The sequence below is a fragment of the Aedes albopictus genome, chromosome 3, assembly GCF_035046485.1.
Source record: "Aedes albopictus strain Foshan chromosome 3, AalbF5, whole genome shotgun sequence".
Lineage (NCBI taxonomy): Eukaryota > Metazoa > Arthropoda > Insecta > Diptera > Culicidae > Aedes > Aedes albopictus.
In genome coordinates this window covers 164,626,334-164,648,249 of record NC_085138.1, presented here as the reverse complement: position 1 = coordinate 164,648,249, position 21,916 = coordinate 164,626,334, and the positions used below count along the sequence as shown (strand labels likewise).

The 21,916-nt window shown below is 43.5% G+C and overlaps 1 protein-coding gene across 1 annotated transcript; it reads left to right on the top strand.

Annotated features, from left to right (window-relative positions):
• The first annotated feature begins 5,375 nt into the window (after nucleotides 1–5,375).
• LOC109402824 (phagocyte signaling-impaired protein) lies at nucleotides 5,376–20,802 on the top strand. Its single transcript, XM_029861001.2, has 9 exons — nucleotides 5,376–5,663; nucleotides 5,996–6,713; nucleotides 6,790–6,910; nucleotides 6,977–7,249; nucleotides 7,312–7,507; nucleotides 7,567–8,168; nucleotides 8,239–8,796; nucleotides 8,857–9,073; nucleotides 19,386–20,802. Exons 1-9 carry the CDS (start codon nucleotides 5,615–5,617, stop codon nucleotides 19,562–19,564), a joined length of 2,913 nt encoding a protein of 970 aa, XP_029716861.2. The 5' UTR covers nucleotides 5,376–5,614; the 3' UTR covers nucleotides 19,565–20,802.
• The last annotated feature ends 1,114 nt before the right edge of the window (nucleotides 20,803–21,916 follow it).

The following is a 21,916-nucleotide window of genomic DNA, read 5'->3' as shown; positions in this document are numbered from 1 at the left end:
AGGGCTGAGTAGGAGCGGGGAATGGATCTACGATTGCTTAATAGGACAGATCGGTGAAGTACTAGATTTGTAGTAATGAGCTGAATTTTAGTATGGTGAGAAGGTAAATTCTCCGTTTCTGCAATGAAATGGTACATAAAACGTGGGTATTATGATTCCTTGCCTAATTTGATGCCGTTTGAGCAAAACTTTGGGCAACAGTGTTGTTGTTTTCTCCATTTCTTGCAACATAAACAACATAGTTATCCAAAGTTTTGCTCAAACAACATCAAATTAGGCAAGGAATCATAATACCCACGCTTTTTGGACCATTTCATTGTAGAAACGGAGAATTGACCTTCTCACCATACAAAAATTCAGCTCATTACTACAAATCTAGTACTACACCGAACGTGCCCCATTGCGGTTATACCTATTGGTATAGTCGTGGTTCAACAAAGGTGGCGCCGATTTTCGCTTGTGTTCGGCCTAGGTGGTTTGTTTAGGCGGTGCGCGCAGGTCTGTATGTACTTCGTACGTGCTTCAGCATTGTGGTTACTTGGGTAGTGTAGGATAATTGAGTTTGGGACTAAGGGATCGTCATTGATTCGTCCGACACCATTGAGTGCTCATTGTTGGCGGTTGTGTTGGTGACGATCTCTTCAGCTTCATAATCTCATTTATACCACGCTCAAACTTTGGGAAGAGGGACTGCTTTGTAATGCAAGAGAGGGATTTAAACTCTGCGTTACGGGTTGGGTGAGGTCATGCAGATAGAAGCAACCCAGGTGACCATGCGGCTCGGGTCGTGATGGATGCATGAGTGCAGTGTGTGTGGGTTGCGCTATCCTGTGGGTGCAGTTGAGTCCGGGTTGGAGAGGAAAGAGACTATCCTAGATCGGTTTCGGTTGTACGGGCGGGGCAGTGTTTGTCTTATTTGTGACGTGTTGTGCGTGATTTGCGGCCCAAGCTGCGTGGTTACTTGGGAAGTATTGTGCTCTGCAATCTAGATTTTGGTTTTAAGGTGAAGCTATGGCTGGGCTGTGCCTCGGATTTGTTGGGCGCAGGTTGGGAGAGCCAGAGGCGGTTTGTGCTGGAGGGTTTGCTCGATTGGTTATTCACTGGTGGTGGCCAGTCGATCGACTGTTCGCGCAGCCTGTCATTTGGTTCTTGGGATTTGTGCTCTCGAGGTTCGGGGCGTTGCTTCATTGTATCTTCGCTTTAATACTAATATTCCTTGTTTGATTAACTGACTATTATGTACAGGCGCTTAACTCATTCTATTTCATAGATTGCCAGATTTAAGGGTAATGGTTCAATAGGGTGTTAGCAATCAGAGTGGATTAGAACGAGTTGCTGCCTACAATACACCAACACTAACACACATACACCAATACTTACATGCACACATGCACCTACAACTAGCTGTAAAAGACCAGTGGGCGGGACAATGGTGCCTACCCAACAGTTGTAGGTGGGGTGTTTGGCTTAGCTACATGACTTGGTCCGGCAAGCCCATAAACATAAATTGGTAGACGTATTGCCTAGTGAAAAGACAACGCAGATGCGCGAAATAGCAGAATAGCAGAATAGCAGAATTTGGATTGGATTTGGATTGGATTTGGATTGGATTTGGATTGGATTTGGATTGGATTTGGATTGGATTTGGATTGTATTTGGATTGGATTTAAATTGGATTTGGATTGGATTTGGGTTAGATTTGGATTTGGATTGGATTTGAATTATATTTGGATATATTTGGATTTGGATTGGATTTGCATTGGATTTGGATTGGATTTGGATTGGATTTGGATTAGATTTGGATTGAATTTGGATTGCATTTGGATTGAATTTTAATTGGATTTGGATTGGATTTGGATTGGATTTGGATTGGATTTGGATTGGATTTGGATTGGATTTGGATTGGATTTGGATTGGATTTGGATTGGATTTGGATTGGATTTGGATTGGATTTGGATTGGATTTGGATTGGATTTGGATTGGATTTGGATTGGATTTGGATTGGATTTGGATTGGATTTGGATTGGATTTGCATTGGATTTGGATTGGATTTGGATTTGGATTGGATTTGGATTTGGATTGAATTTGGATTATATTTGGATTTGAATTGGATTTGCATTGGATTTGGATTGGATTTGGATTGGATTTGGATTGGATTTGGATTGGATTTGGATTGGATTTGGATTGGATTTGGATTGGATTTGGATTGGATTTGGATTGGATTTGGATTGGATTTGGATTGGATTTGGATTGGATTTGGATTGGATTTGGATTGGATTTGGATTGGATTTGGATTGGATTTGGATTGGATTTGGATTGGATTTGGATTGGATTTGGATTGGATTTGGATTGGATTTGGATTGGATTTGGATTGGATTTGGATTGGATTTGGATTAGATTTGGATTGGATTTGGATTGGATTTGGATTGGATTTGGATTGGATTTGGATTGGATTTGGATTGGATTTGGATTGGATTTGGATTGGATTTGGATTGGATTTGGATTGGATTTGGATTGGATTTGGATTGGATTTGGATTGGATTTGGATTGGATTTGGATTGGATTTGGATTGGATTTGGATTGGATTTGGATTGGATTTGGATTGGATTTGGATTGGATTTGGATTGGATTTGGATTGGATTTGGATTGGATTTGGATTGGATTTGGATTGGATTTGGATTGGATTTGGATTGGATTTGGATTGGATTTGGATTGGATTTGGATTGGATTTGGATTGGATTTGGATTGGATTTGGATTGGATTTGGATTGGATTTGGATTGGATTTGGATTGGATTTGGATTGGATTTGGATTGGATTTGGATTGGATTTGGATTGGATTTGGATTGGATTTGGATTGGATTTGGATTGGATTTGGATTGGATTTGGATTGGATTTGGATTGGATTTGGATTGGATTTGGATTGGATTTGGATTGGATTTGGATTGGATTTGGATTGGATTTGGATTGGATTTGGATTGGATTTGGATTGGATTTGGATTGGATTTGGATTGGATTTGGATTGGATTTGGATTGGATTTGGATTGGATTTGGATTGGATTTGGATTGGATTTGGATTGGATTTGGATTGGATTTGGATTGGATTTGGATTGGATTTGGATTGGATTTGGATTGGATTTGGATTGGATTTGGATTGGATTTGGATTGGATTTGGATTGGATTTGGATTGGATTTGGATTGGATTTGGATTGGATTTGGATTGGATTTGGATTGGATTTGGATTGGATTTGGATTGGATTTGGATTGGATTTGGATTGGATTTGGATTGGATTTGGATTGGATTTGGATTGGATTTGGATTGGATTTGGATTGGATTTGGATTGGATTTGGATTGGATTTGGATTGGATTTGGATTGGATTTGGATTGGATTTGGATTGGATTTGGATTGGATTTGGATTGGATTTGGATTGGATTTGGATTGGATTTGGATTGGATTTGGATTGGATTTGGATTGGTTTGGATTGGATTTGGATTGGATTTGGATTGGATTTGGATTGGATTTGGATTGGATTTGGATTGGATTTGGATTGGATTTGGATTGGATTTGGATTGGATTTGGATTGGATTTGGATTGGATTTGGATTGGATTTGGATTGGATTTGGATTGGATTTGGATTGGATTTGGATTGGATTTGGATTGGATTTGGATTGGATTTGGATTGGATTTGGATTGGATTTGGATTGGATTTAGATTGGATTTGGATTGGATTTGGATTGGATTTGGATTGGATTTGGATTGGTTTTGGATTGGATTTGGATTGGTTTTGGATTGGATTTGGATTTGGATTTGGATTGGATTTGGATTGGATTTGGATTGGATTTGGATTGGATTTGGATTGGATTTGGATTGGATTTGGATTGGATTTGGATTGGATTTGGATTGGATTTGGATTGGTTTTGGATTGGATTTGGATTGGATTTGGATTGGATTTGGATTGGATTTGGATTGGATTTGGATTGGATTTGGATTGGATTGGATTGGATTGGATTTGGATTGGATTTGGATTGGATTTGAATTGGATTTGGATTGGATTTGGATTGGATTTGGATTGGATTGGATTTGGATTGGATTTGAATTGGATTTGGATTAGATTTGGATTGGATTTGGATTGGATTTGAATTGGATTTGGATTGGATTTGGATTGGATTTGGATTGGATTTGGATTAGATTTGGATTGGATTGGATTTGGATTGGATTTGGATTGGATTGGATTTGGTTTGGATTTGAATTGGATTTGGATTAGATTTGGATTGGATTTGGATTGGATTTGGATTGGATTTGAATTGGATTTGAATTGGATTTGGATTTGGATTGGATTTGGATTGGATTTGGATTAGATTTGGATTGGATTTGGATTGGATTTGGATTTAATTTGGATTGGATTTGGATTGGATTTGTATTGGATTTGGATTGGATTTGGATTGGATTTGGATTGGATTTGGATTGGATTTGGATTGGATTTGAATTGGATTTGGATTGGATTTGGATTGGATTTTGATTGGATTTTGATTGTATTTTGATTGGATTTGGATTGGATTTGGATTGGATTTGGATTGGATTTGGATTGGATTTGGATTGGATTTGGATTGGATTTGGATTGGATTTGGATTGGATTTGGATTGGATTTGGATTGGATTTGGATTGGATTTGGATTGGATTTGGATTGGATTTGGATTGGATTTGGATTGGATTTGGATTGGATTTGGATTGGATTTGGATTGGATTTGGATTGGATATGGATTGGATTTGGATTGGATTTGGATTGGATTTGGATTGGATTTGGATTGGATTTGGATTGGATTGGATTTGGATTGGATTGGATTTGGATTAGATTGGATTTTGATTGGATTTGGATTGGATTTGGATTGGATTTGAATTGGATTTGGATTGGATTTGGATTGGATTTGGATTGGATTTGGATTGAATTTGGATTGGATTTGGATTGGATTTGGATTGTATTTGGATTGGATTTGGATTGGATTTGGTTTGGATTGGATTTGGAACGAATTTGGGTTGGATTTGGATTGGATTTGGATCTTGATTTGGATTGAATTTAGACTGAATTTGGATTGGATTCGGATTTGGATTGGATTTGGGTTGGATTTAGATTGGATTTGGATTGGATTTGGAATGGATTTGGATTGGATTTGGATTTGACCAGTCTAATACCTGATCGACCAAAATCCAACCACGATTTCCCAATCTGATTGGTGTGCATGTGTGCATGTGCCATGGCAACCCAATGAGAATATATTACTCTCATTGATGGCAACCCACCCTGAAAACATCGCACGATTTTATCCGTTTGACATTCCTCTTTGTGCTGATCGTTCGTTCCAGCAGCAGCCGAACCGAGCCGAGTCGCTGTCCGTCCGTCGTTTTGTCTGTCGTGAGAAGAAAAAGTGGTTGCTGCTCCTGGGAAGCAGCGGGATCTACAGAGGGAATTTCGTAGGAAAATTCGTGAAAATTGTGTTGAAAAGTGCAGAATTCGTTCGCCTATCGCCTGGTTCAGTGCTGCTGACCGTTGAGTTCAGTGTGAAATCAGCCGTTTTGTGTTGCAGAAGAACGGAAGAGTTTGCCACTACGAGGAAGCATGCAGAACGTGGAACTCGTCATCGAGCGAAAGCTTCGGCCGATTTTCGGTAAGTGGGGTGTTTGTGTTGTTATTGAACTTTGGCGGAATGGAGTTTGAATTGAAATGGTTGGAGTGTGATTTTATTGAAATTTGGTAGGTGAAAATCAGTTTTCACAAAAGCGTGCTCCGGAGATTTTCGTTCCCTTTTTTTCGCAAATTACGTGCGATGATTTTGTGAAGTTTTCTCAGTTTTTCGGGACGAGTGAGAAGGTGTAGAAATTGTGAGGTTATTGTTTATCTCGAACGCTCACCCGGCGGTCTCTGCTTTAGTGAGCGAGTGAGAAAGGAGCTGTCCGTGCTCCCAGAATTAATGGTTTGTTTTTGTTTATGTTTTTTTAGAGTCGATCGAAATCGGCCACTACAAGAAGGCCCTGCAGGATGTGGAAAAGGTGCTGAAGAAGAATCCGACCATTCAGTGCGGTCGTGCGTTGAAGGCTTGGGCGTACCTTCGGCTGGGACGAGATGAGGAAAGTGCTGTTCTGATTCAGGCCCTAAAGCAGGAGACTCCGACGGAATCGACGACCTTGCACGTGATGACCCTTTGTTATAAGGAAACGGACCAGCTGGACAAAATATGCGAAATTTTCACCAGTGCCTCGAAGCAACTGCCAGGCAATGAGGAACTGTTGTCACAGCTGTTCATTGCCCACATGAGGGTGAACGACTTCAAGGCGCAGCAAACGGTCGCCATGCAGTTGTACAAGCTGAAACCCCGGAATCCGTTCTACTTCTGGGCCGTTACCAGTGTGATGCTGCAGGCATTGCGTGGCCCTGACGCAAAGGATCAGCAAAAGTCCAGTTTGCTGCTGTCGCTGGCCCAGCGAATGGTCGACAAGCTGATCGCAGACAACAAGATCGAAGCGTCGCAGGAAGTGCAACTGTATTTGCAGATCCTGCAGCACCAGGAAAAGTATCAGGAAATGCTGACTTTCCTGGAAGGATCAGTGTGCACCAACCTGTATCCGGGGGCACCGCATTCGATCAAGATTGATTTGCTGAAGAAGTTGGGCAAATGGGCGGAACTTAATAAGCTGATGAAGCAGTTGCTCACGGAAGAGTAAGTATCAAACGAGTTATCTGCTGTGCGGCCATATTATTGAAACTATCTAACAAGCTGAACTACTTAATTTCAGCCCTGACCGATGGGATTACTACCAGGACTACATTCAGTCGACGATGGAAATGATAAAAATCAAAGACGAAACAACGGAGACGGATCACACGGTCGACATGTGCCATGAGTTTATAGCCGGAGTAAGATTGGTTGCCACGTTGCGACGTTAAGAATCACGTTTAACGTACCTTCTCTACCCCCTCTAGATCATAGAATCACAGCCACGGAAGAACCGGGGACCGTATTTGGCCCGACTGGAGCTGACGCGGCTCATGGTGGAGCACAAATTCGACAAGGAGCAACAGTTTGGCGAGCTGACGGACCTGCTGCTGGATTATTTCCGCATGTTCGGCGACAAGACGTGCTGCGCCAACGATCTGAAACTGTTCCTGGAGTATGTGGAACCGGCGAAGAGACCCGGTTTTGCCGCTCAGCTGATGCAGGAGTGTCGAATCAATCCGGTCACGTTGCCGAGTAGTGTGAGTTTAGGAAGTGAGGCAATTGCTAAGGTCAAATATAACGAAATTTCACTCTTTTACAGAAAGAGCACATGCAACGGCACATTTGCTCGCTGCAGATTGCCCGGTTCTGTGGTGCTCACGCTGCCTTGAGCGAGGAACATCTGTCGGCTCTGTATACCGCGCTAAGCTTGCACTACGAGCATGGCTACAACACGTTCGGACAAGGACTGCTCCCGACGGACATGGGACCTTCGGATCCGTACGCTTTGTTGGCAGGTATGTAGACATTATGTTAGTTGATGTTGAATTGGGAATCAATCTTTCATCACTTTCAGTAAACATCATGTACGACCGGGCCTGGAAGCTTCAGCGATCGGAACCTCTCGTGGAAGCTCTCTGCCTGCTGAATCACCTGCTCTCGAATAGCATCAACAACTTTCATGGCAAGCTGCTGAATCTACAGTTGTACCATCGGTTAGGATTGGTGGAAGCTGCTCATCGGGCGTACGAATCCCTGGACATTAAGCACATCCAGCTGGATTCGCTCGGCTACCTGCACTGTAGTCACCTATGCAACGGGGGTTTCCCCGCGCTGGCCAAGCAAATCTTCGACCAAACGTTGAACTTCTTCATTAACGACCACCAGAACAGTGTCGAGTTCCTCAAGACGTCCTACAACTTTGGTTCGTTCTCGAAGTTGGTCGAGTTCTTGGACTTCAGGGACCGACTTTCGAATAGTTTGCAATTTACGCTTATCTCGGTCGAGGCCTTGCTACTGGAGATGGTGTGCTTCAGCGGGACACTGGCACAGAATCTGGCCGCCTATCGGTTGATGCGGATCAAGCCACAAGAGGATCGGATCAAGTGGGACGAGATGAGCGACAATCGTGACTTAACGATATTCGTGCACTGGGACCCGGTGGTGGACTATTCGAAGGTAAGTACCTACTGAGTTGTCAAACGCTTCGTCTCAAAACTGATATCATTCTCCACCGGATTCACCTCAGGTACTCCCACCGGAAGGCGCCGAATCCGTGCTGAAAAACAACGAGAACTACGCCATCGTGCTGGAGTCCAAGACGGTCGAACAGCTGCGCGAAGAGTGCCAGAAGGAGAGTTTCATGCAGGAACTGGAACTGCTCCAGCTGCGTTCGGGCTTGTTGAGGCTGGTTTCCTCATTCGTCGAACTGTTCACCAAGGGAGGCGACGACGAGTACCAAACGGCACAGGACCTAGGCAGCCACTGGGGCGAACTGTTCCGAACGGTGCGAGCCAAGAACCGACTGCCGGCTTGCGAACGATTTCTAGTCAATTTACTGCCGTCTCGGCTGCACTCGGTGCTGGCGATGCCGTACGAAACCGTTTTTCGAGATTTGGCCAGCTTTTTGCTGGCGCTGTGGAAGGGCGAAAGGCACGAACAGATCCGATCCGAAGCGGAGGGATGCGTGAAGCATGTTAACGAACTCTTCGCGCTGATTGCCAGCTCGATCAAGACGTACAACAGCTCCGGGGATTTGCTGTGGAATAGGAAGAAGGTTCACGACACGGTGAATGCCTGCGTCGAGGTAAAGTTAAGATGAAAAGTTTGGGATTACCCTAGAGTAACGATTTCGTTTCTTCCGCAGATTGCATCGCTGATTCTGTTCGTGATGACCGTGTGTTTCGACAAGTACTCACAAGCGCCTGCACCGCAGCCTACGCGCAAGGTCAAAAAGAAGGACTCAGAACAGAACAATCATGAGCCCGCGGTGGTCCTTATGACGGACAAGAACCGACTGCAGCTGGTGGTGGATGTGCTGCGAGCTCTCAAAACGAATCTGGTGGACTGTGAAGCGGTACTTTGTGAGTATAACCTAGTTTTTTTTACCCTTTTTCGACATGACCGATGTAAAGCGCATACCTACAACTGCAGAACATCAAAAATCGTGTCACACTAGTCATGGAAGTCTTTCATAGAGAGAAATGGTTGAACATGCTGATAGAACATGGTATTAAATTCCTGTGTCGCTATTCTATTCTTGAACTTTGATAAACGAAGACTAGGGAATGCGATCTTCCAACAGTTTGAATCGATTCTGAAGCAAGTCTACAAATAGTACCGATGGCGTCACTGATCTATTCCTCTTGCGCTGTTGTAGCGCTGTTTCATGGATTACCTTCAAAAACTGTTGCTCCACTTTCAATTTTCTTGGTAATGTAAGGGCTTCACCAGGCTATCCTGAAGGTGCGATACAGCATTTCATACTCAGCCGCTGGACTCCAGAACAGACGTTGTTATTTGAACCGCACTTCCTTGCTTGGTGGCCAGATGCTCGTTACGTACCTATCTTCTCAATCTAGCTGAAGTCAGAAGCACACAACCCATAGTTGGCGGTCTTTCTAATCGATTGACCCGCGGAAGCATGAAGTAGGAACTTGTGAGAACCAGAGCTATGTGGACGCCCTTTCCAGGTTGTCGACTCACCATTTTGGAGCCACGTTACGGACTGCGACATTGCCATTAGCCGGGACGCCAAATTTAACGAGATAACTGGTGAGAAGCTACGACAACTGAAGCGATGCCGATGCTTAGCACCATCAAGATCTGAAGCAACCTTATACTATGGAAAAGGTTTTGAAGGATTTTATCAATTCTTCTTACATAAAAGACCATCCCCTATCTGGCTTCCAGTTTGCTTATCAATCTGGTAAGTCAACGGTTACGGCACTTCATTCGCTAGTAACGAAGGTGGAAAAAACGTTTTCAGCAAAAGAAATAGCTCTATGCACCTTTTTAGACATAGAAGGAGCATTTGATAATGCCTCCTATTCATCTATGAAGCGTGCCATGGAGAACAAAAACTTCGACCAATGTATCATACATTGGATTTATACTGTGCTTGCAAAAAGAGAAATCACCTCTGAGCTGGGAAGTTCTTCTATAACAGTAAGGGCAACGAAAGGTTGCCCTCAAGGAGGAGTCCTCTCACCACTAATGTGGTCCTTGATTGTAGACGATCTTCTAAGAAGCTTGAAGGAAAAAGGTTTCGAAGTTGTGGGCTTTGCAGACGATATAGTCATAATAGTGAGAGGAAAGTATGACGAAACTGTTTCGGAAAGAATGCAAAGGGCACTAAACTATACACATTCATGGTGTATTAAGGGCTTAGCATCAACTCGTCAAAAGTCGTTGTTGCCTCTGGGCACACTGCTCCGAATCAAACGAACGGAGTGTCGTCGACGCTTAACGATGGCCTTGACAGGTCAAAGGCAGATGAGGTCGATGACGAGGCAAAAGCATTGAAACCGGTATGCAGAGAAGACTAGGAGCTATAGTTGAACGTGAAATTGCCGCAAAAGATCAAATTTATTAAAACCTAATGATTGAATTTGATATTCTATCTAGCCTAAAGTGAATTTGTTATCCTAAATTGATCAAACAGTGAGCTCGAGAATTTGTTATACTAGTTGGTAATGAAATACTAATTGAAATCGCATTTCTATAAAATAGGTTAGAATCTGCAAGTTAGAGTTCTACATATTGAAGTCGTGAACTACTATTACTTTATTCAATAAGGTAATGTGCTTGGTAAAGGTAATCATGCAAATAGTTCTAGATTAGCTAACGATATTTAATTGCAGTTAAAGCTAATCGAATTAGTTGTGTCGGGCAAGGAGACTGTAAAAACTCCGCCAGTACACCGAAAGTGTAAGTCGCAGTATAATTGTAGGCAAACGCTATATTCTAATAAATGAATCTTATTGCAGTTTAAAGCTGCGCTAAACCCAAGTACTGCGTGACGCTGCAAACAGCCCGGTGACTGCATACCCTTGCCCTCTTACAACAGTCGTAATTGTCCCTTTCACTAGGAGAAGGAAGATCAACCTAAAAGCTTTTCGGCTTGGAGGGATACAAATTCATCCTAGTGATCGAGTCAAATACTTAGGTGTGATACTGGATGCTAAACTGAACTGGAATGCTCAAATTGAGTCCGTGATCGGTAAGGCAACAAGTGCGATCTGGTTATGCTCCAAAACTATTGGCAGGAAGTGGGGCTTGAAACCAAAAATGATAATGTGGATTTATACTGCCATAATCCGCCCAAAAGTGACGTATGCTTCGTTTGTCTGGTGGCCAAAAACAAAAGAGGTTACCACGCAATCAAAGCTTGCGAAAATTCAACGTCTTGCGTCCATTGCTGTTAGGGCTCATTCAAATATTACGTAACGCAAAAATTAGCAATTCTAGACCCCCTCCCTCCCCCACGTAACAACTTTTGTATGGGAAATTTTAGAATTTTGTATGAAGCATAACACAGCGCTAGACCCCCTCCCTCCCCTCTTAGCGTTACGTAATATTTGAACAAACCCTTACAGGAGCGATGCGAAGCACACCATCAAAAGCTTTAGACGCGATTCTCAATCTGCTACCTTTGCTCGAGTACGTGCAATTAGAAGCAGAAAAGGAATTGCTGAGACTTGAACGAGTTGAAAAGTTTATGCCAGGTGATCTTGTAGGTCACCTGAGCATTTCACAATACTTCCAAAATAGGCCAGTAATGAAAATGATTAAAGACTGGATGAAACCTGTGGAGAACCATGATGTTCCTTACAAGTTGCACGAAACAACTCGTGCAGATTGGGAAGTCGGAGGTCCCACTGTTCGTCAAGGGTCAATCAAATTCTATACAGATGGCTCAAAAGTTGGAATAAAAACGGGAGCAGGAATCTACGGCCCTGGAATACAAATTTCAGTGGCGATGGGACACTATCCTACAGTGTTTCAAGCAGAGATTTGCTATCTGCCTTGAGAGAAAATACAGATATGCAAATATTTGTATTTTCTCAGATAGTCCAGCTGCACTAAAAGCATTGTGCGCTTACAAATGTACTTCAAAGCTTGTCTGGGAATGCATTCTTTCACTGCGCAGGCTGTGCCAAGAGAATTCAGTAAACTTATACTGGGTTCCAGGTCACTGTGGCATTGAAGGAAAGGAAATGGCAGACGAGCTTGCTAAAAGTGGTTCCAATTTACAGTTTGCTGGTCCAGAACCATTCTGTGGTATATCAAACTGTACAATTAAAATGGACCTGAAACGCTGGGCTGAGCAGAGGGTGATATCCAATTGGATGGACGTCAAAAATTGCAATCAGTCAAAACGATTTATAACACCAAATGCTTATAAAACCAAAAAGCTCTTAGAGCTCAACAAGAGAGCTCTATGTACATACACTGGCCTAGTAACTGGACACTGCCCGAGCAGGTATCACTTGAAAAATATTGGCCATATTCAGAGTGATATCTGTCGTTTCTGTAATACGGAACGTGAAACCTCGGAACATCTGCTTTGCAGTTGTGGTGCTATATACACGCGCAGGCAAAGATTTCTAAAGAGTGGTTGCTTGCAACCCAGTGAGATCTGGTCTGCAAAACCTGGGAAGGTCTTGGAGTTTATCAATTCCATTGCACCTGACTGGGAGACGACGCGTCGTGGCAGTAGCTGATTACTTGACACATGGTAATTAGCTGGCTAGATGCGAATATCAAAACGGGACATGCCACAAAAGTTCAGCTTATTGGACGCAGTGGCTTAATTTCCCCAACAGGGGAGGAAAAAAAACCTTATAGATAATTTACCCCACGTCTCCACTAGACAGAAATGTCTTGCCATTTTGCTGCCAGATAGAGAAAACGTAACAGAAATGATCAACACCGCTGCTTTCCATGCAAACAGCTAGAGAACATTTCTGTCATGACACATCTGTCCAGAAAAAAGGCAAGACATTTCTGGCTAGTAGAGACGTGGATTAGTCGCATTCGGGAGGTTTCCACCGTAACCCACCGGAACGGAAGCATCTATTCAAGCTGGAAATTCAAGATTGAGCTATTGCTGATTCGTGAGGATCTCTGGGAGTATGTGACTGAAACCTGCCCAGGAAAAAACACAAACGAACGAAGCCGTAGTAGCAGCATGGAGGAAGGGAGATCAGAAGACCAGAGCTACAATTGGACACCACCACGTCGAAGGAAGCCTGGGAAAGCCTCAGAAGAATCTTCGAGCGGATCACTCTCACGTCAAAGGTTTCCATCCTCAATAAATTGTGCGATATGCGTTACATTGATGGCGAGGACATCGAGACGCACATCACGATCTCTTCAAGTTCGAGCACAAGCAAAAGGACTGCCGTTTGTTGGCGCAGGACCGGGAAGATGAAAATCGGAGAAAAGAATCAAAGCAACAAGGTAGGAAGACCAATGAGAAGGTAGTTCGTAGCAGTCCTGAGGAGTACGCATTCATGGTCAAGGTCGGCGGTAGCTCAGATTCATTGGTGAATGATTCCGGAGCAACTCACACATGACCGCCAACAAGGAGTGCTTCGAATCGCTGAACGCAACCATCAGCGATGACGGGATCAAGTTGAAATGTGTTGGAAAAGGTATGTGTCGTGTTCAGTGCGCTGGTCTCGATGGATCCGCTAATATCAGGAACCTCAACAATACGCTGTTTGTTCCTGACCTCGAAACGAACATTTTCTTCGTAAGATCGGCTACGAAGAGTGGAGTGACGATCGTTTTCGTTGAAGCCGGATGCCGCATTTCCAAGGGCGCGAAAATTTGGCGGTTGAAAAGGTCTCCGGAGGATTGTATAGCCTTCAACTCACGCACAATGCAAGTCTGGCGCAAGCTGCAGGCCATTCGCAGAACTGTCAACTTGTGTGGCACCGAAGATTCGGTCACAGAGACCCGGAAGCAGTTGGCGAGCTGTAGATGTTGTTTGGAGTGCAAGTTCGCAAGATTACCTGTTCCGAAAAGATCCGAGAAGAAGACCTCTCGATCTGGTGCACACAGACCTGTGCGGAACACTCCAATGAACATTCCAACTCCTGGTGGGTGTCGGTATTTTACGGTTATAACGGACGATTTCAAATGCTATTAAGTGGTGTACTGGTGTTCATCAAGCAGTACGTGCAAGAGATGAATACGTCGTTCGGCAGACCGCCAAAAACCATTAGAATTCCAAAATCAAGCCCTGGCTAAGTTTTGTGCCAAGAGGGCATTCAGCAGCAGTTCAGCATCAGCCATACACCTCAACAGAACGGTGAAAGAAAGAAACGATCGTTAGCCGAGATGGGAAGATGTATGTTACGTGATGCCAAAATGCCGTACAAATATTGGGCTGAAGCAATCAACACAACGTGCTACCTCCAAAATATTTTGCCGTCGAGTTTTAACCACTGGTGTGTTGAAGTGTCCAAGATTTGTGAGATTTTCGCGAGTTCGATGAGGACCCTCTAGAGTCTAGACTGCTGTGAATGGCGTATTTGTCCCATTTGCATAGGAAATCCAGCAAAGATGGGACTGATGCGATTCACGGCAGTAGAGGACTGCTGAAGTACAGTGAAAGCAGCCATTAACGACGCAGCCGAGAGCACCATCGGGTACGTGGAACGGAATCGACGGGACGAATTGTTACACAAACAGAAGCGGTAACAGAAGACCCGCCTCTTTCGGAAGAAAAAGCGCCGCCTGGAAGAAGCGGAGTGTGAAGAAATGGAACTGCTGTGCCTTCCTAAGAAACACGGAAGTTCTATCAGAAGCTCAACGCATCTCGCAACGGCTTCGTGCCGCGACCCGAAATATGCAGGGATAAAGACGAAGGCCTCTTCACGGACGGACGTGAGGTGATCGAAAGGTGGAAGCAGCACTTCGATCAGTACCTGAATGGGTTGGAGAACGTAAATACGGTAGACCACAACAACGGAGGAAACGACGACGCCAATGTAGCGGAGGACGGAAATGAACCAACTCCCACGTTGAGGGAAGTTAACCGTTATGTGGCCGGCAAACTTTTTGCTTTTTTCTACACCGTGTATTTTAAATGGGTGCTGGGTACCCGGGTACCCTGCCGGCCACATAAGGGTTAAGGATGCCATTCATCAGCTCAAAACCAACAAAGCAGCTGATGATCAAGATGGGCCCAGAAAAGTTGGCCACCTGTCTGCATCGGCTGATAGTCAGGATCTGGGAAACCAAACAGCTACCGGAGGAGTGGAAAGAAGGGGTAATCTGCCTCATTCACAAGAAAGGGGACCATTTTCAATGTGAGAACTTCAGGGCGATCACTATTTTGAATGCTGCCTACAAAGTGCTATCCCAGATCATCTTCCGTCGTCTGTCACCTAAAACGAATGAGTTCGTGGGAAGTTATCAAGCCGGCTCCATCGACGGCCGGTCGACAACGGACCAGATCTTCACCGTACGGCAAATCCTCCAGAAATGCCGTGAATACCAGGTCCCAACGCATCACATGTTCAGAGCAATGGAAAATCATGGACGAAAACGGCTTTCCTTGGTAGCTGACTAGACTAATTAAAGCAACGATGGACTGTGTGCAAAGCTGCGTAAGGGTTTCGGGTGAACAATCCAGTTCATTCGAATCTCGCCGGGGACTGCGACAAGGTGATGGACTCTCATGCCTACTCTTCAACATGGCTCTGGAAGGTGTGATGCGACGAGCCGGGCTCAACAGCCGGGGAACGATTTTCACAAAATCCGGACAATTTGCGTGCTTTGCGGACGACATGGACATTATCGCCAGAACATTTGGAACGGTGGCAGAGCTGTACACCCGCCTGAAACGCGAAGCAGCAAAGGTCGGACTGGTGGTGAACGCCTCAAAAACAAAGTACATGCTGATAGGCGGAACCGAACATGACCGGCTCCATCTGAGTAGTAATGTTACGATAGACGGGAATACTTTCGAGGTGGTGGAGGAATTCGTCTACCTCGGATCCTTGCTAACGGCTGACAATAACGTGAGCCATGAAATTCGGAGACGCATCATCAGCGGAAGTCGGCTACGGGCTCCAGAAGAAACAGCGGTCGTAAAAGATTCACCCACGCATCAAATGCACCATGTACAAAACGCTAATAAGACCGGTGGTCCTCTATAGACACGAGACATGGAATGGACCATGCTCGAGGAGGACCTGCAAGCACTCGGAGTTTTCGAGTGACGCGTACTAAGGACGATCTTCGGCGGTTTGTAGAAGAACGGTGTGTGGCGAAGAAGGATGAACCACAAGCTCGCTGCACTTTACGGCGAACCCAGCATCCAGAAGGTGGCCAAAGCCGCAAAGATACGGTGGGCAGGGCATGTTGCAAGAATGCTGAACAACCCTGCAAAGCTGGTGTTTGCAACTGATCCGGTTGGCACAAGAAGGCGTGGAGCGCAGAGAGCACGATGGGCGGACCAGGTGGAGCGTGACCTGGCGAGCATTGGGCGCGACTGAGGATGGAGAGAGGCAGCCACAATAACCGAATATTGTGGCTTTCTATTGTTGATTATGTCTTGTCTTAAATGTGACGTTGAACAAATAAATGTAAAAAACACGAATGTTGTTGTTTTTCGGATAACCAACCGAAATCGTATGTTAGACATACGTAATGTTTGAAGTTCATAGGCACAATATGTGTTAAAAAATGGACAAATTGAGTGGAAAAATTGCGAAAAAATCCACGTAGTTTCGGTGGGGTTTGAACCCACGTCTCTCCAAGTTCGCTAGACAGGGCGCGTTAACCAACGTCGCAACAGAACAAGTAACAACTCTGTGAAGTTGAAAGCCAACCTGAATCTAACGCCCACCTCACCCCACGTTCTTCCCTCGCAATTCACCATCTGCTTCGGTCCTTAAATGTCCACTTCCAACACTACAACTTTAGACATTACGTATGTCTAACATACCATTTTGGTTGGTTATCAAAAAACAACAACATTCGTGTTGAAATAGAGCGGCGGTCTCTCTATCGCAATACCGGTCGTGCGAGCGACCGAGTCGAACGCCCGACACACACTGATGGTCTCATTCGCAAGTTGTGGATGAGCACGTTCTGTGGATAGGCAACAGTTTCGACACTAAAATTAACATGCTCTCACTGTTGTTCGTAGGCACGCTCAGATAGTGTTGGAAGTGGACATCTAAGGACCGAAGGAAATGGTGAATTTCGAGGAAAGAACGTGGGGTGAGGTGGGCGTTGGATTCAGGTTGGCTTTCTACTTCACAGAGTTGTTACTTGTTCTGTTGCGAAGTTGGTTAACGCGCCCTGTCTAGCGAACTTGAGGAGACGCGGGTTCAAACCCCACCAGAACTACGTGGATTTTTTCGCAATTTTTCCACTCAATTTGTCCATTTTTCAACACATTGCGCCTATGAACTTCAGACATTACATAGGGCCAAATAAATGTATGTACAGTCATAGCACAATCATGGGTCACCCACAATTATGGGTCATTTCCATTTGAATTACATGGTGAACTGTCTGACTAATAATTGTGATAGAGTGACCCATAATTGTGCAATGACTGTATGCATGGATGTTGTTTTTTTTTTATAAAAAAAAAAAGACACGGACAACGTCTTCAGCTTTCGGCTGTACAGACTGTTTTAAACTTAACATTAGACAACGGACAACGGAGCATGCACCAGTGGAAACGGGGAAGAAACTATTCTCACGAAAAGTTTCAACGCCCGAAGCGGGAATCGAACCCTCACCCCATAGCATGGTGCGATTATAAGCTTGGTGACCTTTACCGCACGGCTACGAGGCTCCACGTAGCCATTCCTCCATTCCTTTTAACCATAAGTGAAATTTGTCGCCAAATTATAAGAGATTCTTAAGTTCTTCCTAAGTATTATTTGGTTTGAATTCGAACCAACCAAAATATTAGTTTGAAATCACTACCCGGGGTAGTTGTTTTTAACTAATATTTCAAGTTTTTTTTCCGGAGATTTACTGGTTAGATTCTATCAATATCCAGTTGAAACTACTAATGCGTCGGTTATTCAGTTTTGACAGCCATCAAAATAAACGCCTTGGTAGCAATTTCTACAAAAAATCGGTTCATTTCAAACGAATTTCGATTTATTTTTAAACCGGGCTGCCGTTTACATCTAACTGATATATTGGTTAAAACAACAACCTGTCCGGTCAAAATTACCCGTATATTCCATTGTGCTTCTTGAAAGCAAGCAAAATAATAATAAAAAAAAACATTAAAGGAATAGATTTATTTAAATTTTTTTAGCTTAGCTTATACCAATAACAAATGTTTGATCGCCGAAATCCACAGGGTAAAACCTCAAAAGCTCAGTTGCGAGTTGCGAGGAACTTATGAAGGAACTTACGAGTAGTTCCTGGAAGAATTCCTGAGGAACCCCAAGAGGAATTCCCGAGAAACTTCTGGAGGAACTCGCTAGAAGCTCCTGAAGGAACCCTTGGAGATCCTCCGAGGTACACGTGCAGGAATTTCCGAGGTTCCTAAGGAACTGCTTAAGGAATTCTCGAGGAACTCTGGAAGGAATTGAGTGATTTTCGAGGAACTTCTGGGGGGATTCGCGAGGAACCCCTGAAGGAATTTCCGAGAAACTCTTAAAACAATTCTCGGAGAACTCTCTACGAACAGTATCTGGAGGAGTTTTTGAGAAACTCGTGAAGGAATTCCTGAAGGAACTCCACCGGAGCTCCACGAGGACTTCCGAGTTTCTCGGGAGGCATTTCCGAGGAATACCTGGAGGAATTCCTGAGGAACTCCTAGAGAAATTTCCAAAAAACCTCCGGAAGAATTACCGATAAACTCCTGGAGGAATTCCCTAGAAACTCAAGAAGAAATTCTCGGGAAACTTCTGGAAAAAAATCTCTAGGAACTGTAACTTAGAAGAATCTTGGAGGAACACCTGGAAGAATGTTCGAGAATCTCTTGAAGGAATTTTTGGATGAATTCGCTAGGAACTCCTGGATGAATTTCCGAGTAAAACCTGGAGGAATTCCTGAGGAACTTGTGGAGAAATTCTTAGGAATACGTCTTGAACTTCTAGAGAAACTCCCGAGGGACTCCTGCGAAGGAATTCTCGAGGGAATGCTGGAGTAATTTCGAAAAAAAATGCTGAATCCTGTTGAAGATTTGGTAGATGCTAAAATTACAATTGCGCGTCTTTCGAAAACACAAAATGGCAAATTTATTTTCCTTGTGTCATTTTCAACACAAAATGTTGTAATACCATTTAAATAAATTAATTGTTTAGTGTAATAAAGATTTATTTTTGCTGCAATTAAATTTGTGAATTCAACTTCCACTCATTTACTGGATAATAATTTACATTTTTTTTTCAACAGCGACCTGGGAATTACCACTCCTATCCGATTCGTTAGCGGGCGCCCTGGAGCAGATGTCACTCGGTGCTAAAAGTGAAAGCGCCGTCCGGCTAAAACTAATGGACACCCACCTGGGCGAGATTAAGGAACTGAAAAAGTTGTTAAAAGACAAACTAAAGTTGATAAATAAATCGATTTAATGGAACAAGGACACGTCACGTCAGTACTCGAACCACTTTTTTGGAAGAATCAGGAAACCAGTGCACGGGAGAGTCAGTAGCCGAAGCCAGTAAGTAAGTACCTAGTTTGCGCAAGGTATATGTTAAGTGAGGTCGCAATAGAAGCCGCCCCTGGGAATGTTATCGGTTTTAAAACTTTGAGAGAATCAATGCATTATGATACTGTAAACGCTAGGGCGAAACGACTGGTAGAATGTTGACATCATCACACATTCACTTTCTTCATTCTCAACATCTCCCCCATTTAGTACCTACCTACCGACCGTACACCAAATACCCGTAATTATTCAACTCTCACCGAACATGGCCTCTTTTGATGGAGATTCCGCAATGCTTAGACGTTGAACCACTGCATTTTCAGCACCCAATCTATTTATTTGTCTTTGTATAGTACAGTCTTAACCAAATCGCGCAAATCACAGTTTGTTATAGAAAAAAGGTATATTTTTTTAATGTGACCATCTCTAAAATGTAGGTTGGGGTGTACCTATATTTCTAACACCCTTTGTTCATATTTGTTGAGTAAACCTTGGCAAATTTTTGGAACATTCTAATGTAGATCTACTTGATAACTTCAAATGCTTAGTTAGAAAGTTTTGAAAAATGTAGAAGTTATTCGTTGGAACGATGATTTTTAGTTTATTCTCATGCAATCTTTTTTTTTAATTAAAGTATATGTTTGACAAATTTTAATCTACATTCTATGTTTCAATAATACTCGACTACATCTACAGTCTGCATAAGCTTCTCATCAGTAATTGTTCGATGGATTTTATATGAAAAACAAAAATAGCTAGGTTCTGCCCGGTAAGTTCACTACACCAGTAAAGCGAGCATGTAGCAATCAAAACTATCGTTAACTGTGGACAGGTGAACTGTGAGATATTGCAATACATCATTCAGCTCATTGATCGATTTTGTTTTGTTGTTGTGATTCCACCCTTGTCCTCTGGTGATCAAGACCAGCCAGTGTGCCAGTGCTGTGTTGCAATTAAGCGCTCTCAAGCGAACAAGAAAACTACTTGCAGCAGTAACGATTCGTGCACTATTACTATTATGAACAGTTAGGTTTAAAGTAAGTTGAACTATTTCTAAGGTAAGCAAACAGACAAAAAAAACCCTAGGCGAAACAAAAAATAAAACGAACAATTTGCGAAATAAACTCAAGGCAATTGGAAGCCACCATTGCCGAAGTGAAATACGGGTTTTTGGCATTAGTAATTGTTTTGAAGAATACCCTGAAAGTAGACTGTTTTGGTGGTCTAGTGGCTACCGCTTCTGATTCGTATGCAGAAGGTGGTTGGTTCATTTCCTGGTCCTTCCCTCTCCTCCTACTTCGTATCTTTCATGTATATTGATATCGCCATCGCTAGAACAGTAACTGGCCAAAGAAGCCGTTTCCCTTCCTTCCAGCTTTCTCAAGCGTCAATCTATCAGATAACACCTACCAACTAGTTATGCAATCAAACGAACTGTGCCACATCATCTCAGATTAATATTGAACACACTAACTATTCGTCTTACGCTTGGCATCCATGCACCCATGTGTGAACCCTCTGCCAACCATATCCCACCAACACTCCGACTTTCGCATGAATCTGTCCAGACGGTCAGCCATAGACCGACGATTGAAACCATCACTATCTTTCCCTTCCCCACATCGACATGCAACTTGACGTGTCAGGCGCCATTGTCGCCTAAAAATAGAACTCACACACTGAAGGTTCCCTGCAGATATCTCATTGGTTACTTGTGTGAGTGTAGCTAGTCTGCCGATACTGGAGTAGCATCTACCGGCGATCAATCAAGCTCAAGCTCAAGCTTGAAGATTGATTGAAGATTGAAGAAGACAAGGAAAGTTTTTGAGCACGTGGTGCCCAACACTAGCATGCGTAGGGATCTTGTTAAGGGGAGGGGGGCACTACAATAATGGTGCAATGTATGGTCATGGCGAAAAATAGAATCATGGTGTTACACGCAATATGAATTTCCATGAAGGGGTTTCAACATAATGTGGTGCTAACATCGTCAAGTACTTCAGATTGGAGAGCAGGCTGAGGATGGTGATGATTTCAAGGCAGTGCGAAACTTTAATATGAAGGCATTATTTCAACCCTTGTGAAATTTGATAAACGTAACTTATAAAATGGAAAAAAAATGGAAAATTTGCAGTTATACAGAAAAAATGAATATAGGGTATGTGTGCCATCAGTAATCTCATGCTCCCATTTTCATCCTATTCGAAAACAAGCGATTACGGCACCGATTGACTCCGTTCTTTTTGTTTCCATGGGTGCTCACTTCTAACAAAAA